This window comes from Poecile atricapillus, chromosome 2, assembly GCF_030490865.1.
Source record: "Poecile atricapillus isolate bPoeAtr1 chromosome 2, bPoeAtr1.hap1, whole genome shotgun sequence".
Lineage (NCBI taxonomy): Eukaryota > Metazoa > Chordata > Aves > Passeriformes > Paridae > Poecile > Poecile atricapillus.
In genome coordinates this window covers 19,080,972-19,100,987 of record NC_081250.1, presented here as the reverse complement: position 1 = coordinate 19,100,987, position 20,016 = coordinate 19,080,972, and the positions used below count along the sequence as shown (strand labels likewise).

Sequence of the window (20,016 nt, the reverse complement as noted above, 5' to 3'; positions counted from 1 at the left end):
CAGGAAAATAAAGCCCATTTCCCATTCTCAACATGGCAAGTAGTAAAAAATATCTGTTAAAAATCAAATCAAGATGACAAAGCGATGTTGAAATGGCTTGGAATACTGCCAAAGAAAAGATCTGAACAGCTATAGACAAACAATGTGCACTGGACTGTGAAGTTCACTTCACATCATCACAGGAAGAGAAAAAAAAACATAAATGTGCATTACTGCTATCATCTATTAAAAGAGTTGAGAATATAATTAAAAGTACCAAATAAAGATAGTCAGACATGATAAAAGGCAGTACATTTCTGTCAAAGATATGTGTTTCTTCCTTTGTTCAGTTAGCACTTTAGCCTGAACACCTTCTCCCTCACCCATTCTTAATCAGAGCTGCTTGTATTTACACAGCACCCAGAAAATGCAGGCTCCATAGGCACCAACCACCACAGTAACCTATCACTCCACTGAATGTTATGAGAACATAAACAACTGCAGTCTACAAGTAAGATGCCTTAAAATTTCTAAAAGCATGGGTAATTTAATGTTGTGCAGGCAACTAAACAGTTTCTTACAAGAAAAAAAAAAAGTAACCCTTTGGATAAACTTTTCAATGCACCATTTTTTCACAACTAAGCAGAAATCACTATTTTTAAAAAATATCTATTTATAATGCAATGATTCAGAACATTTTCAATTCATCAGTCAAGTCTAGTGCATGTTTTAATGCCACTTGGATGACTAGACCCTTATTCACCATTTTCCTAACTTTCCTTCTAATCAACAGCATCAAACAGGTACACAATGTGGGTTTGTACATGAGAATGCAGGTTTGCCAAAGTATTCTAATATTAATCCATGTTAAACCATAACAGACTATATAAACTTCCCAGCTGAGTGTTAACCCTGGTTCTCAAACCACTGAGAGGATAAGAAAAATTAGTTAGGTAAGAAGGAGAGAAAGGGAAAAAAATTCCTTGGGATTTTTTTTTTTTTACGATAAAAATAGAGAGCCACAGAAACCTGCATAGTTGAATATGGGAAAAAGTACTTTAGTCACTAAAATACTATGATATACTTGATTTACCCACTGAAAAGCCCAAAGTAAATATGTTTTTTTCAGGTTAAAGGTCTATTTCATTCAGTTACGTTATGTGATTAAAGAGAAAAAATAAAACCAGATTCAAGTACGTTTTGCAAAAACACAACATACCTTCTTTAAAGCACTGTAAATAGGAGTTAACAGGGCTTTGGAGCATTACCAAAATTGTGAAAGAGAATTCACAATAGAATGATATGGCATGCAGAACCTGTGCAGTCTTGCTTTGCTTTCCCAGTCAATCAGGCAATAGCTCACAAAGTTTCTACTTGTGACTACACAAGGATATGGAGTTAATGCAGGCCTGTGAAGTCTTCAACTTCAACACTGCAACAGTGCTGTTAGTGAAAAAAGTGGGAATAAAGGGTACCTCCTTCATCAGATGGCCTTGTTATCTCACTGCAGTAAGAAAAGGTAGGGTTCGTGTCAGAGCCATCTGATTTATAATCTCCCAGACTGGTAGAATGTAAATACTGCTTAGTGTAACGGCTTGCTCTTTCTACAAAGGTAGAAAGAAATAAAGAATATCACAATAAGTAAACAACAGAAGTGCAAATACAAGCAGCAACATAAACCCCACCACTGCTAGCATTGCTATTCATACACTGATGGAGTTAATATTAGAGAAAAGTAAATGCTTTGCAATTTTGTATCCATTTCAAGAACCAGTTACTTCCAAAGTTTGCTTCAAAATTGAATACAACTAAGCTTGTTCTTTGCTTTAAAAGAATAGCAGAAATGGAAGGTAGTATTGAGATACCAGAAAAAGAAGGGATAAAGATGAAGAATATAAACATTTCCTGTGGAAAATAAAATTATTCCTTTATCCCAGCATGCCTGCCTACAAGTGCATGTGGAAATACAGCTGAATATTGTTCAAAAGAATATTTGAAGTTCCAAAGTAGCAAAGGAAATGCATGTGAAAAATTAAACATTCAAAATAAACACTCCTGTGCAGGCAAAGAATCAATAAACTTGTAAAGCTAAAACCCACTCCCTGTTCTTACATTACTTTCTATCGTTTTCCATCTATTCTAAAATTATGAACACCTTGGAGTGCAAATAATAGAACAAAGCATAATGTCATGTGCCATATAGGCAAAATGTGCATGGAAAATAAATCAATTTCATAAATAGGTCACTTTCTATAACTCTGAAATTTTATAAGGTCCAACTAGTTGAAAATTCTACTTATAGCAAGGACAAAGTAGGTCAATGCTTTTTAAATGGCTACTTGTAAGTGGCATGAATAACTTTTTTAAGATAAGATTTATTTCACTATTTCTTATCTCCACATGTGATTACAGCTGAAGTTCCTATAAAACACTGCTTTTAAACTACAACAGTTATAAATATATATGAAAGTATGCTTATAAAACATATGGCTGGCATATTGACCTGGACATTTACAGTATCAACTTAGTTTCACAAACATGAAAAGCTGAATTGGGGAAAGTCAGGATATAAGCAGTACCAGAAAGCATATGTAGACTCCTAGACTGAATATTGTCCTCCAGAGGATCAATGTCGAAGATGGAGCCAGGATCTGTACGCCAAACTTTAAGATCTTTTTCCAAAGCACAGAAATTATAAGACAGACAAACAACAAAGGAAGTAAAAGCATGAAAGGAATGAGCTTTAACAACCAGAAATCAATTTCCTTCATCTAGAAATTGACCAAGATATCTAGATATTCACCTGAAGAGATCAGAAGGCTTAATTTCCTGCTTTAAAGAACTTAGTGTATTCATTTTAAGCACTGACAATGAGACTTTTGCTCCCAATTTTTTGCATTTTCTAAACATGACCATAGTATCTTCTTAACTCTAAATAAATGGAAACCAGTTAAGTATCACATATTAGAGCTCTCTTCCAGCAGCAGAACCAAAGTCATCAGAGCAACATGATTATTTCCCCAGTTCACCAGCAGCATCCTTATGTTTGGAGATGCTGCAGTGTATATCCCTATAGCTGACAGCTGACAGTACACAGCCCCACAGCTCACAGAGACACTACAGACTCTCCTTTGCAGAGATCATGTCAGCAGAAGAAGAATAATCAGGGTCATAGCTCATCCAAAATAAATTTCTACTACATGCTTAATTCATGTAAACTCAAGAGTGTCCATCTTTCTTAATTAATATCAAAAAAATGAACTAAGGTGACAAACTCAGCTGTAGAAATCCACATCATACACATCTACCATAGGATAAAATGATGCCCACTACTGAGCTTAACAAATAATTCCCTGGGACACTGAGTGCCCAGGTGGCCAAGAGGCCAATGGCATCCTGGCCTGGATCAGCAACAGTGTGGCCAGCAGGACCAGGGCAGTGACCATCCCTCTGTACTTGGCACTGGTGAGGTCACACCTCGAGTTCTGTGTTCAGTTCTGGGCCCCTCAGTTCAGGAAGGACATTGAGGTACTGGAGAGAGTCCAGAGAAGGGCAATGGAGGTGGTGAAGGGTCTGGAGCACAAATCTGATGAGGAGCAGCTGAGGGAGCTGGGGGAGTTTAGCCTGGAGAAAAGGAGGCTCAGGGGGATCTTTTCACTCTCTACAAATACCTGAAAGGAGGTTGCAGTGATGTGTGAACAGGTCTCTTCTCACAGGTAACAAGCAACACGATGTGAGAAAATGGCCCCAAGTGTGCCAGGGGAGATTTATATATTAGGAAAAGATTCTTCACTGACAGGGTTGTCAAGCACTGGAACATGCTGCTCAGGGAAGTGGCTGAGTTACCATCCCTGAAGATATTTGGAAGATGTGTTGACATGATGCTTGATGACATGGTTTTGTGGTGGCCTTGACAGTCCTAGGTTATTGGTTGCATTTGATGGTCCTAATGCTCTTTTTCAATCTAAATGATTCTGTGATATCCAATATGTCTAAAATTAATAAATCTTTCAATCTCTTCAAACCAGTTTCAAATAAAACTTTGATGTAAAGTATAATCAGTCAAAGCACAAATCTACCAGATCACATTTTTACAATAGAGTTTCTTCTTGGGCAGACCTAGCTGCAAGATTTACTCCATACACTGGAAGTAGGAAAAAAACTGTCTTCCCAGCTTTGTTCATTTGCTGGTTTGAGAGGTACCAAGCTAAGTAAGGGGTTGGTAGGTAAAGTAGGATTGTGAGGATCCCAAATATGGAATGTTTCAAATGATTAATAGCCTAGATGCAATGGAAAGAACAGAGCTAACAAAATAAATTCCATGGCTTTAGAATACATTCAGTGTTTGTACATTGTACATTATCTACCACAACTCCCATAAGGTGAGGTGTTGGGAAGGTAGAATTAGAAAGAAATTATAAATATGACTCTTTAGCCAGAAAGGCTAAGGAAGAAATACAAATGAAAGCACAGTTTTAATAATTCAAAGAAACCAGTCTGGTATGCCAGAACACATTCTTTCCCCCAATAAAACTAAGCTGAGACCCCTCTCCCCAGCCTTATAAAGAAAGGTCTGAAGGACCCTGAGATAACTAAAAATATGCAAAAGCAGCGATTTCTATAGGTCACACACAAATGTTACTGTATTAGTATACTTAGAAAGATTGGTTAGTTAGAAAGGAATAGAATATTCAAATGTATAGATTATATAAGCAATTGTAAAGGAGAGCTTGCTCTCTTGTCTCACTCTTTCTATGCTCTTGCCTCGCTTTTTCTATGCTCTTCTTCCTGCTCTTTCCTGCTCTTCTTTATCCTCCTTTCCCGGCTCTCTCACTTCTGTTCTGTTCTCACTTCTTCTCTTTCTTAGCAATCTTAAGTCTTGAATTCATGTATTTATCTTTTACCCCCTTTTGTATTGATCCCTCTGAGCCTGCTTTGAGCTCTATCTGCTGGCTCCTAGCAGGCTCTCTCTCTCTCCCATGTCCTGAAATAAACTACTAACATCTAACTCGACTATAGCGGTCTCTGCTCTGTCTTGGACCGTCCACACCCCGAAAGCGTCTCTTACAGTGAGGCGCAGTGCTAACTCCTTCCTGCCAAGATAAATTAAAGGCAACACAAAATCTTTAGATAAACTATGTGTTAGTCCTAATGGAGGTAAGTTATGCACCTACATGACACCTGCTGACAGGCATGAGAAGGGGAAGGGGAATTGGTGAATGCCCAGCCTGTCCTGTTTGATCATGCCTTAGTAAGTGAAAATATAAGTACGGCTTTATGGCAGCACCAGTGCAAGAGTCATTGATTTGTACTGATTTTATCCATCTCCGTAATCTGAAATAACATGCGTAGAATCAAAATCCTGGCAATATATAACACAAATCAGTTTTCATTCCCTGGTAACTTTTGCCAAAGTAAAATATCCTTATAGTCATGTGAGAATTGTGGTTCCTCTTTAGCAACAGATCCAAAGCTCACCAACATCAATTTATCTTAATGGGTTTTGAATGGCTTAGTAGGGTTAAAACCAGGGCCTATTTGCCAGAGCAGTGTCATTAATTTTAGTAACCAGGCATTTGAAAGAACAGTTCTAGTTTCACCAACAACACATTAAAAATCAACCAGAGGGATTCTGACACACTTTTCCTAACTGGCTGAACAATTTTCAGCTACAAAAAATACTCATGAGAGTCGTAAGTAGGTTTTTCAGTTTGCAAATTTTTTTTGAGCTGCCAAGGACATTTCATGAGCAGGGTGCTCATTGCTTCTTTTGAAACAAGTAGATATTATAATTGCAATTTTATTCCAAAAATGCAATAGCTGAAATACTTCAGGTTTGTCATGGCCTTTTTCTTTTTAATAGTTGTGCAATTTTTGCTATTTGGCAGGCATGTGAAATTAAGATTTCTGTGTGTTTTAATACTGGAATATTTTTATGTGATAAATAGTATTAACATTTCAGTTCTTAGAGGTCAAGATTCTATCTCAAGGGTGTTCTTCTGCTTGTGCTAGCAAAGCTTCAGCTGCTGAATGTGGGATTGCACACCTGGCTCTTACACAGGGCTACAGCACACATGCAATGCAGCAGAGACACAGAGGTTTGTAGCTTACACTAAAGAGCAAATGGCAAAGTGAATGTCACACTGCAATTTTAAAGGAGCCTTTCTCTTTTCCTTTGGCTGCATCACAACTATGAAAGCGAGAAGTGATGGAAGATCATCAGCACCTGCCCCAGGCAGAGCTCTCTTAACACACACTTTGGGGAAATCCCTTCTTATATAAGGCTACTGTAGCTACAGACACATAAAGGATGGCAACAAAAAAGGAAAGAAACGTCCACTTCCTTATGTGGGGGAGACTTATTTGGACACTTTAAGGAACAGACTGAAAATAATAGGAATAGTAAACCTTGCTTTAGGCAGGAGGATGGCCTATGTGACCCACAAGTCTATTTCACCTGCAATTTCTCTGGTTTTTGAGAGGCAAATTTAAAAGTCAGCCTCACAGTTGTCACTATGTAGGAAGAACTTTAGAGTGCTATTGCAGCATGGTTTTTTGTACATAGATCCTCTGGGGTCTACATGGCTGCAAAGCACAGAAAAACAGAAATGGGACACACCAACACAAAAAGAAATGAGAAGAAAAAAAAAAATTACTGCTCTCTTCGCTGTAGCAGACTTGCTGACTTTTAAGCAATTTCAAATATTCATTTTGATTTTTAAATAGAGTTCATTATGATTATGCCAAATAATACCTTATGCAATACCTTGTCTTTACATACAAATCTAAACTAATTTAATTCTACCCCTTGAACACCCATCCCTATCTTGGACCATCTTTCAGAACATCACTTCTCAACACTGGTACTTGGCTTACTAGAGATCTAATAAGTTAGTGATGAATTACAGCTGGAGATATTCTTAAATATATTTGTGAAATTTGTGAACTTTGTGAAATTGTGAACTAATTGTGAAATTGTGCAATTCTGGAGAAATTACTGACTGACAGAATGGGAAATTTCAAACTGGCCTGCAATACTTAAACATTGAAATCTTGCAGAATCAGTTTTAGTCATCTTTCTTCTGTGTAAAATTCAGACTGTAGATATTTTGACCTTCCTTATAGAGTCAAAATTAAAATTTAAAGTAATAGTAACAACTATCCATATATTTTTTAAAAAATTACAGAGCAAATGATAATATATCTCCCATTCATTCCCATCATGACTTCTCTAGAAGCTGACATGGATCTGTAGCTCAGCCAGAAGTTTCATTGTGAGAAAAGAGTGCAAATGAAATCTGGTGAGCACAAACGGGTTTTTATCTTCCCCACCGTGCTTTCAATAACAGCAGTACTTAACAGCTTACCAACAATTATTCCAGGTCTTCTATCCATTTCAACAATATGTGGATGCACACCTTTATATGCTGCATCACTCACAATTTGGGTGTTTTTCCGTACACGCTCTGTTATAGGATCATCTACCACTGGGGTAAAGCCTCTGCCCTTTGTCTTCTCGAAATCTTCATGATATTTTACCTAGGAAAACAAGGAGAATTACATTTTTCCCCTGGTTGCAATTGACAGCAAATGGCTATTCTGTGCAGGAATACATGTATGTTTGGTTTATGAAGCACTGACATTCTTTGACTTTGCCCCATAACAAAATTGTTATACACATGAGATAGGCTGGACAGCCAGCCAAGTGTTTTCTCTCACCTGAATTAGTTTTTCTGATATTTTACTGTCAATTTTGCATTTCTTTTCCTTTGACACTGAATTAGGCACTAGCTTAAGCAGCAAAGCACCATCTTACTATCACACAGGACACAAACCAGCCCTGTCCTCAGGAGGTCATCTGGTCCATTCCCTTCTCTAAGACAGGATCCCTGACTGCTGATGCAGACAAATACATCTGTCAGTAAAAATGTTCCAGCCAGCAGTAGAAGTTCTAAAGAATTCAAGCATTTTCATTCACTGATAATTTTGACTACTTGCACAGTATCATACAAAATATATATTTTGCTTTTGTTTTATCAAACGCCAGCTGGCTTTATAAATAGGTTTTTAGAAAGAACAATAGTTATTCTAAACTGCCTGCTTAAAAAACAAGAAATATTAGAAAAAAGGACATTGGAGTAGAAAGTGTTACAGCACCAAGTGTTGGAACAAAACCCCAGTATTAGTAAGAGTTATAAAGGTAGTACTGCTGATTATGCATATTTACATTATAAAAAACTTAATCATCAATTAATTAAATTGACAAACATTCTCACACAAGCTGATACACACAAAACAACTCATTCCAAGAACCAAAGTCACGCAGAAACCAGGAACATGCACAGGCACAAGGTGAAGTGTGTCACCTAATCCAGTGAAATTGTGATGCTCAAATGATGTGTGTACATTTTCAAAGGAAAACAAAAAAAAAAAAGAACAGACATTTAACTGTTAGAAAACTGTTTATTAGTATTTTGAAAATGTTCATTACACTCCTATGCAGTTAGCAAACACTCCCTCTACAGGCGTAAGAAGAAAATATTCCTTCCATACCTGAGGAGAGAGTTTCATTAGTTACCTATATTAATGGAAGGCAAAATCCAGTGGAAGTCAAGTGCCATTCCTTAGAACACTCTAGTCATAGGAAGTAAGTCCCCTACCATTGAGATGTTGTTTTGTGTTTCTTTGACATGCCTTAGCTCAGGTGTGTCTAGAAGCACACTACGTCTACCTTTCATCTGCCTCTGATCACTGCTGTACTTGACCTGCAAAACAGCAACAACAGCACTGGTAAATTTTTAGTTTGCAGTAGGAAGGATGGTGAGAATCACGTTGTGCAACAGTACCTTTCCAAACCACAATGCCCAACAATTCTCTTCCTTCTTTACACTAATGTGCCAGTAAATTATTTCACAGCAAGGATACAGATGAGGTTGTATACTGGTAAGGCCAAAAGGCACATTTATTCCATCAATCACTTACTCAAAAGTATTTATTTTAAAGCTGAAATTTGTGACTGAATGACATAAGTGAAATCATTTATTTATCAACTTAAAAATAATATAAATATTAAGAAAACACCACTGTGACTTAAAAGATCCTTAAAACATATTTGCATGTCTGATGATAAGCTGCCTCCTAATTATCAAGATAGAGTCTGTTCTCAGCCTGCTTCCAGGTTGGGATTACCTGAGAAGCCCAGGAAATTCAATTCTTACAAGAGAATTAATCCTTTGGAAGGCTTCTTACTCCCATTCAATAGCTAGTCTTTACTAGCAGAACAAAGCAACATGTTTGGGAAAAATCTGAGTATTTCGTTCCCTAAACGAACATTTGGGCTCTGGGTTTTGTGCGTCAGGAAGTACTGAATCTCTTACATCACATTTCTCCTGATTACCTTCTTTTGTGGCTTTTTACAAACTAGTAAAGATGTAAGGTTAATTACCTGTTAAACATAAGAAGAAAAAACCAAAAACACTCAACATTCTAAAATAGAAGTAACTGATTACCCATACAGTTTTTTCTGTCTTGTTGAATTCTTCTACCAATAGCCTCTCTTAGCTCCTGCATCACACCTAACCTGTGCACTGTGATAGTTAATATTTTAGATTTACCTGTGTATTCACGCTCCAAGTATTAATTCTCAAATGAGTTGTGCAAATCTATTTCAACATGCATTTGTAATGAGAAAAACCATGTATTGAAGCTGTCTAACCCTCCTTAAGATTACGTATCAGCTAAGAAAGCACAGCCATGAAAATTTGTGTCTTGGTGTCTATGTTTCATAGGTAAGCTTGAAGCAATGTATGAGAAACAAAAATATATGGTACTGCATATTCCTCAAAGCCTTCTTAATTAAACAGTAAATTCTCTTAGAAAATATATTCAGCTATATATGCTTTTGAATATAAGGCATTTTCTGGACAGAATAATTCCAGCCAACATAGGTTGATTTTTATCTTTCCCATTAACATAGAGGAACATTTATCCCTGTAAATCTTGAGAAACAAAGTGAATGAGTCACTTGGCAAAACACAATTCATCTTCACAAATTAAAAAATTATTTGAAGTCGAGAATTGTTGTGAAGTTTTTCTCCTATTTTCAACTACAGACCTCAAAAATAATTGACTTCAGTAAATATTCATGAGCATTTTAAGAACATGATTAAGATATATGCAGTTACAATGTCAGATTCTGTTCCTTTGTCCTTAGACATATTCCCTGACAAATCCAACCTACTTTTCACTCCTACACTCAGTTCTAAAGTGTTCATTACTTGTAATTCTCTTCTGCCACAGTGATTCTGCATGAAACTTCTTCTATTTACCATCTGCAGTGACTTTGCCACCCATGTTGTTTCACTGTTGAGGACAGACTGAAACTTAACTGGTTTTATCCTTTACCAAGCTTTTTGCACTTCTTCCTTTTTCCTTGATAGAATTGTCTCCTGCTTCTTACACTACTTTAGTAGCAATTACATTTTATTACCATAAAAGCCAAGAAATACATGTTTTCTTACTCTTCAGTATTTAGCAATGGGACCTATTAAGAACTACTCAGGTCTAACACAGGTGGCATGTTACAAAATGGAACGGAGCTTCCGTGCTTTGAATCACAAAAAAAAAAAAAAGACATTTGCACTGAGGTTAAATTCTCATTTCCTTTTTTTCTTTACTGCAATTCACTCCTGCAATCCAGCCACTCAAATTTGGTAACAAGAGACAAAAATCCTTGGAAGAATGACCCACCTCTACTGACCCTCTCCTTGAAAAATACTGACACAAATACAACTTTTTTTGAAAGAAGAATCAGACAACCCTGAATATGTTTGTTGCACATATATGCAGTCCATGTCCTCAAAGAATAAAATTGCTATCTCTTCAGTGAATGATGTAGTAGGATTTCTTTGACACAACAAATGTAAAAAGAAAAGTATATCCATGTTTTTATTTCTACAGTGAAAGAAAAACCTGAATGACAAAAAGATTCAAACAACTTGCCGAGCTGATATTATCTTGATTCTTCCTGACTCTCTCTATCTCAGGAGTGACACTCACAGCAGTAGCTTTGCCAGGCTGCTCTCTGTAGTGAACCTATTATTTAACAGAATAAAATATATATTCACACTATTTCAGGTATAGCAATATCTCCTTGTTTTATATAAAAATGCATGACTTCAAGGTCATCCAGGAAACAACTGAAAAGCTAAAATGCATCTGAAGTTTATTAAAGTTTAAAAAACTTGATTTTTGAAAGATAACCTTGAATTATTTTTTTTCTGTACAGGCTGTTTATTAATGCATTTCTGTGGTTATATACCCACATATGCACACAATATATCGGCACTTACCAGACTGGTCCTTGGCTCTACAGAGAAATAACTCGTACTTAGAATGGGGTTAAGCCACATATAATGCAGTAAAGGCAAGCAGAACACATGAAAAACTGAATTTCAGGAAGGTCCACTGTAAATATATATTTATCAAGACACAGAAATTCCATAAGGTCTCCATCTAGGTTCTAAATTTTATATACTACATATTCAAAGGTGATTAAACACAGAGGGTACAGTATGTCAGCCAACTGCCAACTGAATCCAGCCTAATTTCACCATTCCTTTATTTAAACATACTGTAGGAATATCTATCCCCTGTATCGCTTTGTAACCAAACACAATACATTAACCAAATGCACACTCAAGGCTGGATCAGGATCTAAAGCAGATCAGGGACAGGATGTGGCACTGACAGACCAAGCAATCTAATGTTAACTCTGGCCCCCTGGCAACAAATTCATACCACTTAATATATTTTTATGCAAAATAAATGCTTCCATACCAAAGCAAGCCCTTGGGTTTAAGTGATAAGGTTAACTGTGCAGACACATTATGCTCATAATTCTGCAGTGCACTGTGGCAGTAAGACACCTATTGCTTAAGCAATTGTCTTCCAGCACAACACTGTTTTGGTCTGTCCACATCAATGTATTCCAATTGAAAAATTAATGTCCTACAAAAAATATGGTAAGCTTTCAAATGGATTAAACTTGCAAATTAACATTTATAAAGGTAAAATGACTATTCAAGAATGAATGTTTCTAGAAATGGCTTAAGTTAACGAATCTTCACTCAAAGCTATTCCAGTGACTTGAAAAGAATTTAAACTTCCCAGTAAAATTTGCACAACACAAAAATTGGTGAAAAGTAAACAATAGTGTGAATAAACAGTGTGAGTAGGGAAACAATACAGACTGGCTTGAATCACTCAGGAAAACAGTTTTTGAGCAGAATACATTTTAGGAAAGCTAGATATATCAACAATAATCCAGAAGTTGAGTTAGAGGGGCAGAATTCTTGAAAATCATGACTCAAAATTATTTTGGTGAATGCAGCAAAAAGCACCCTAGGGAAACACTGTAGCTATTTGTGGACCCATGAACCATGGCTGCTGATGGCAGCTCTCAGTGAGGAGAGTGCCTGGTCTCTCAGGGACTCATTGGCAAGGTACAACTTCATCAGTGCAGGAAGGCAGTAGCACATTCCAGTCCTTGCCTTCTTCTCTGTGCTCATGGAAATGGTTATATCAGGTATTAAGTACTAAAATCTGATGGGAAGGTTACTGAGGAATCAGAATGAGACAGCTAAGAGAGCAGAAGTTCAAGCACAACTAGCTAATTTTTTACAAAGCACAGAAAAATACAACTGGAAACAGATATTCTGTTAAAAAAAATAAAGAAAAGTTGGTAAAGATTTTCTGCAAATATCTGAGGAAGATAACAACATCTCAAAGCATTGCAGCCATTTGTTTAATAGAATATGTGACACTTCACCTGCCATTTCCCAAAGCAAGCAAAGCCTGTTCACAACTGCTTCCTAAAAGAAGGTTTTCAAGTAATTCCATTACTTTAATTCCAACACATTTGTTTCCCCCTGACTAAAGAAAAGGCACAATTTCAGAAAGCAAAACTTTATGTTCATCTTCTGCACTCAAAAATTACAAAGTATTAATGGATAGCAACTTCCCATGCTGACATTCTCTTGATTCCTCTTCACTCTCTCCATCTCAGGGGTGACACTCATGGGTGTAGCTTTGCAGAGTTGTTCTTTGTACTGAACCTAGCAAACATGGCAGAAAATATTACAACAGCAATTTCCAAGTAATAGAAATACATGTGCTAGACATCACTGAAGAGCACATTGCATTTGGATGGAAAGTACCATTCCTTAATAATCAATCCCATCTTTACTTAGTACTCACCCTCTGGCAGTCCTTCTATTTCAAACACAGACAATTGTTATTTCAACAGCAATACCTCATTCATTGTTATGAATCAAAGTGCAAGGCTAAGGAATTAAAATTTTATCATTAATTGATTCAATTTGTCTTTGTGGATAAACAGAAATTAGCACAAACACCACAGACATATTCACCAAGACACAAACACATTTAATAAGGTAGAGAGAAGTGTGCAAGAAATTAAAATGGGGCACACATTGCTAATATTCTTCTGGTTTTCCTTAACTCTCCTTAGTTCAGGTGGATCAGAAATAGTTGTTGCACGCCGGATCTCTTCCTTGTATTTAATCTGCACAATAGATATTACAAAAATATTATTAATATAAAGAAGAGAAAGACACTAAAACCATGTATCACTTTATACTCTCTCCCTTATACTTACTGCACTACTAGACCAGGTCTACAAACACCACTGGCCTGAAACACAACAGTTATATTTAATTTCTAAAACAGTCTTCTAGGGTCTGTAATGTATCTTGTTTGATTCAATGTATCAGAGAGTGCTTATAACAATTCCAGTGTACTAAATCTCTTACAGTTGGAAGATACATCACATGGGATTGTGGCTATTTTCATGATAATTGGGATGCTGCACATACTACTTGGAGACTCACACCACTCTGACAATGACTTGGTCTTACTATTAACTTGCTATGGAGTCTACCCGTCTATTTCAGAAACCAATCTTTTTAGGTGTTCCCAAAAGGCTGGATGGCTTCAAAGTCTCATTGAAGCTCTCTAGAAACACATGCAGACACACAGGTGAGGATGTTGCTGTCTGTATTGTTGATGTCTTTGCAGGTGCTATCAGATATTTACTGTTTTTTTCCTGACATTTAATTTTCAACTCCCATCTCAAGACATGGTACTTCTGGAGAATGCCCAATTTCATAGCACAGACAAAACAACTTGTTTTTCTCTAAGCTCATACTTGGAAGCTGCTTTGACTGAAATTTATAAATAAACAAAACCAAACCAGACCAAAGTACAGACTAGGAATGGAACATTTCAGTCCAGACAGTTTAAGACTGGCAAAAATATTAAAGCACTAGAAAAAGAGGGTCTTTTAATAGAGACTATTAGGTAAGTTTAAGAATTGGCAGTGCTTGTCCTTAAAATGCTTCAAAATATCTGTTACTTGAATTTTAATAAGACCCCAGCTTTGTGGTATTGACTGACATACCACAGGGGTTTCCTCACAGATTTCACACTAAGAAAAACACAAATAGAATCTTCTCCCAAAGAGCTGCTTCTTCCCCGTGCCGTGTCCAGCCCTGCCTGCCCTTCAGGATAAACAAGTTTTTAAAACATCCTTAGCTAATGCAGCTTCTCAGTTCAGATTCAGCTACGGTCCATGGGTCTGTGGCTGGCTTTGAAAGTTCTGTGAGATCCTGGCTTCTTCCAAAGCAATCATCACAACAGGTGAGATGAGCTCAACCTCCTTGGCTGTCACCACCTTGTATTTCAGGCTTTGAAAACACCATTCTGATGTTCGTCTCCTACATGTGCAATCTGGCAGAATCTGATCACTTTCAGGACATGATTCAATGGATGTTTTTTGTGTGGCTGGTTGTACTGTTTCTTGGTGTTTTTTGTATTTTGACGCCCTGGTAATTCTCTCACTGCAAATTTGCTTCACGTTCTCCCACATTCGTTTAGTTTAGCCCAGAAGATAGTTTTAAGGCCAAGTTCTTCTGGCTAATTTCAAAAATATGTGTAAAATATTTAAATCTAATGGATTCAAAATTGGTATAATTTACCCCTCCTTTGGGACACCTGTAAATTACACAATACAATTTCCCTCCTACTGCACAATATAATTTCCCTCTCACTGACATATAATTTGAAACATTCTTGTACATTGCCTTTAAATTTGGCGTGCTACACCTCTAATAAATATTATACAAGACTAAAGTAATTTCAAGTACACTACATGTAATAAAATACTGTTTGTAAAACATTAACTCTACACAAAGACTAGCAAGGTAAAGGCCATGCTACTTACATCATACCACTACACCACTAATGCATTTTGTACCTCCCTTTGTAGATCTTTGTTCAAATATGTTTATTAGCATAGTGATCAAACTTCCATTTTTTCCCTGTTCACCACTATTTAGGATTTCTAAAACAGCAAGAAAAGTGTACACTATTTTTCCACTTCACTTTGAAATGTATTGTGAAAGAACACTAGAGTATACCTTACACCGTGACTCAAAGTGACAAGATGAAAAGTGATGGATAGAGCAGGAAAAAATCCAAGAAAAATATGAGCTTTTAAAAATTTTTTGGAAATTCTCTACCGACCTTACTTGGATGGGAAATTAAGGGTTTAACACTATTCACTAAACATTGCAATTCTACAAAAATAGGTGTCCAGAGTCCCTAATTCATATCTTAAATAATACCTGAACACAACATAGTTGTTACAAATAATGTCTATACATTATTTTCAAACTTTACTTTTATAAAAAACATCTAATAATCTGAAAAGGCATGCCACAAACATAAAAGTTGCCCCAGGGGAGTTCCTCCCAAATATAACAAAGACAATGCAGTTATAGGGTTTTGCTGCAGAGCAGTCACTTTCCAGGTTTTTTCCAAATTTTGCCACATATTTATCAGAAGATAATGTTCTATTTGAAGAAAATAGTCATTTTGATACTTAATTTTGTTTTGCCTATTAAAGTGCCAAAGACATTGGACATCCTTAGATAAACAACATCAGTTCAGAACTAATCTCATCAGATCCACAGATCAACTTGTCACCATCATGTAAAGAGGCACCAACTCTCCACCTTTTCACTCTGATGAAGTCTGGACAAAGTTTTACTCATCTTCAAGTGCAGATTGTATCAGGTCCTATGCAATACATGCAGTATCTAACAGAATGTTACAGATTTTCTTTTTTGTCACAGAGTGTTTCTCTAACCTGCAAATACAACAGCTGTGCAGTCTGTCATACGGGGAAATGTATCTCATATTTCTCACTTTTGAGAGTCCAAATACTTTCCTTAAATATTTAGTTAAAATATTTTCTTATTTTTCTTAATGCTTTAATTAGAATCTCTATCATTGGACACAGAAGTACAACAGTAGAGGGGAGTTCTAGCTGTGCTAGCATAGAGCTCTATGTCCAAAATCCAATGGACAACTATTTGACTGAGATGTGTGATATGAAAATGAGGAATTTTTTAGTAAACAAGATGGAAAAAGAAAAAAATTTAGTCGACCTTTTACTCACATAAGAATAATTTATGTTAATAGCACTTACCGAACTAATATTCTGTTGATTTTTCTTTACTCTTTCAATCTCTGGAGTATCTTTTACAGCTGTGCCAGCTCCTACTTCCTTCTTATAAAACACCTTCATTTCCCCGAAAGAAAAGATAATTATGAGACTGTTAGCAATGCAAATACTAGTTCTCATAAAAGGGCTAGGCAATTTTCCAAGTTTCAAATTGGTCTGACTATAAATCTTTCTAAGAAAGCAAATACTTTAATTTTTCATAAATAAGACTATCAATAACTACAATAACATTGTTTGTTCTCAACTGTAACCCAGATAATATATTCTCATCCTTTAAAATTACCTCAATATTTTTAAGTGTTTGCAATGACATATTTAAATTTGGAAAAAATCTTAACATTTACATAATAACCTATAAAGTTTTACAAGTGTAACTTTACGCTTGAGTGATTCATTCATTTCAGTGTAATTGAAGGTGCATGTACATGGAGGATTTGATTTGGTTTCTATAGTCTTCAGATCTTAAAATACTGTGAGAAGTAAACAGACATTACTATTATTTCTAAGTAAACCATGTACATGCAGGATTTGATTTGGTTGCTGTAGTCTTCAGATCTTAAAATACTGTGAGAAGTGAACAGACATTACTATTATTTCTAAATAAACAAACTAGAAAATTGAAATATTCATGGAAAAATGACCATAACAACCAGAGCTACAATCCAAGTCATGCAATTTTTAACTCCTAGGTTTAAGCCAGAAAGCTGAGGACTGTATCTATAAACAAAACTCATTTCTTAAAAGATACACATGCAGTTTATACAATTCTCTCTATTTCAATTGTTTCAGTGAAGGATAAACACAATCATTTGAAGTTACCAAGACAGTAAATAACTGATCCACATACTCCAAGCATGGTTACAATTTAAATAACCATGAAGCACCAGTTCTTGCTGCAAAACTCTTAAAGAAATTTTATTTGACTTTTCAGTATTTGGTGTCACAGCTGTTGCCACTCCAGTAAGCATTTCCAGTCAGTTAGTGTAAAAAACCAAGTCTGATCCTGGAGTTAATAAAATTAATAAACATTAATAAAATTCATCCTTAGTCTTTAGTATTTCTACCTGTCTTAAATCAATATTTATTTAAGTTTTCATATCAACAAACCTTGAATAATAAAACAATATTCTTGATTAATTCCTCCTACTTCACTGAAGTCCTCCACAGCCTGAGGTGAATACCACTGCCAAATATTCTAGAGAAGAGTGAATGTCTGCAACTATTTTTTTTAATATTCAGAAAACCTTTAACAATCTAGAATTTTGTTTTACCATGTGATAACCGAGATAGTTTATGAGTAAGAACTTGAAAATTCTTCTGCACCACGTCAGTAAGAAAGATTTATATTGTGGAGTGGACTACAATATACTTTTCTCCTCTACCAAGGAAGGATTGATAAAATATGTTGGAGACAGGAATTTTCTATGAAAGAGATGACTGTGAAGTAAATATCCTTTTATAAATCATCTGCCAAATGAGCTAGTGAGCTAAAAGCAGCAATGATCTTATCTGCTGAGCTAGTTGTTATTTTTTGTCCCTTAAGGCAGAAAAATACTTGAGACAAAATTCAAAAAACAGAAGAATATTAGGGGTCACTTTTTTTTTTAATCTAGTTGGGCTGCTTCCAGCTGTATTTTCATTCAGTAATAATTTACCTTTATCATCTCAACTGCACAGAAGGATGAAAGATTAAAACATAGAGAAAGAAGAAGAAAGGTCATTCAATCACTGCTGTAAACTGCTTTCCTACATTTTGAAGACCCAGCTCATGAACAGAAACAGGACAATCTCTAAAGAAAGCAAATACAAATACCTCAAAGATTTTATATCTTAATATCTAGAACACTAACAAAGAGAATAACTGTCAGCCTTGAAAGCTCAGAGAGGCCTACAGGGCTGCAAGGCACTCGGATGTATCAAGGTTGTTAAGGTGATACCTATCTTAATTAAGCCTGGTACCTGTTAGTGAGTCCACACTGCCACAGTCACTGACCTACCTGAGCACTTCACCAAAAGCTATCCAAGGCTGGAGCAGGGAGGAAAGCAGAGCACAGGGGCCAGCTTGCATCCCTCTGCTCCAGGGAGTTTCAGCCACCAGTGACAGGAGAAATGGTGATAACCACATCACCCTATGCTGCAGAGCACCAGTCAGAACCAGGAGCCAACAGATGACAGGAAGCAAAACTAAGCCAGTCAAGAGCTCCTTCTAGAAAGATGCAGCTTTCAGCTGTCCTCATTCAAAGGAAGTAAAAGGGCAGGTGATGGCCAGAGATGCAGCCTGGAGCAGGCTCAGAGAGGTATCTCCTCTGCTCACCCCACAGGCTCTTACTCCCCTGCAGAAGCCTCAGCTGTACAGGGGAGCTGCAGGCAAACACCTCTGGGAGAAACTAACTGACTTCACTCAGTTAATTCTGAGAGCTGGAGAAGCTGAAGATATCTCTAAGCTAAAGAACATGTGTGTCAGATAATACTAAAAATATTTAAGTATCTTATATTCCTTTCTCTCAAATCACTGGCTTTATTAGTATTATTTAGTCTGCCACAAAAATCAGCCACTAACTGGCCTTTTATTCTGGAGGTTAGATTTACTCCTCTGTTACATTACAAGCAAAGGCAGAATTACAAACAGCAGCATTACTAGGCCCAAAAAGGAAGTGGAACTTGATACATCCCAAACCAGGCAATTTTATAAATCTAAGCTCATAATTTATATTTAGGGATAAACTGAAACTTAAATCCAGCATAAAATTTAAAAATATACCCAGAATAATATAAAATCATTATATATATATATATTTATGAAATCTGATCTGTCCTAATTTTATACCCCAATCTTAATGCCCAGTACATATGATAGGAAACAGATGAAAAATCTTGTATGTATAGCACGAAGCCTTAGATTTGGTTTTTTCCCTTTTAAATACAGTACTTCCTGGGGCTTGATGGAAAAAGAAAAAAATAAATTCATTTAAAAATAACTGTGGCTTGGCAAGGTGGTATAAGTGGTTTAGAAATTCAAAATAACAGTGTCGCACCTAGAAAAGCAGGGTATTATTTTTACTGAAAGAAATGAGTAATACAGTTTTTGCCAGGAAAATTATGCAAATGTTTCAAAGGACTTCTACTCATAAGTTCCCTATTTTACGCTGTGACACAAGAGAGCCTATTCAAACTAAAAAATATCTGAAAAGTTACAAGCAAAGACAGAAGCACTATTACTCACTGAACTGATATTCTTCTGAGTACTTCTTATCCTCTCCATCTCAGGAGTGTCTGGGATAGCAGAATAGTTACAGAGCATCTTCTCTGCTTCATCTTTGTACATTTTCTGAAAAAATATACAAATATACGTTTTTACACGTCTATGCCTTTTGGGCTCAGGATATCCAAACTGCATAAAAGATGCTTATTGATGATGAGTCTCCTGATCC

At 36.2% G+C, this 20,016-nt stretch overlaps 1 protein-coding gene across 4 annotated transcripts in view; it reads right to left on the bottom strand.

Moving 5' to 3' along the window:
- NEBL (nebulette) overlaps positions 1–20,016 on the bottom strand; it is a 248,962-nt gene that overhangs the window by 24,853 nt on the left and 204,093 nt on the right. Inside the window, exons 15-23 of one of the 4 annotated variants that reach the window (XM_058830973.1) lie at positions 19,809–19,913; positions 16,550–16,642; positions 13,472–13,564; positions 13,003–13,094; positions 10,981–11,074; positions 8,640–8,744; positions 7,347–7,518; positions 2,559–2,651; positions 1,455–1,583 (exon numbers count right to left, since the gene is read on the bottom strand). In XM_058830973.1, the coding sequence (XP_058686956.1) occupies positions 1,455–1,583; positions 2,559–2,651; positions 7,347–7,518; positions 8,640–8,744; positions 10,981–11,074; positions 13,003–13,094; positions 13,472–13,564; positions 16,550–16,642; positions 19,809–19,913 (976 nt within the window). The remainder of the gene's footprint in view (positions 1–1,454; positions 1,584–2,558; positions 2,652–7,346; positions 7,519–8,639; positions 8,745–10,980; positions 11,075–13,002; positions 13,095–13,471; positions 13,565–16,549; positions 16,643–19,808; positions 19,914–20,016) is intronic. The other 3 variants (XM_058830974.1, XM_058830975.1, XM_058830976.1) reach the window with 3 other exon arrangements.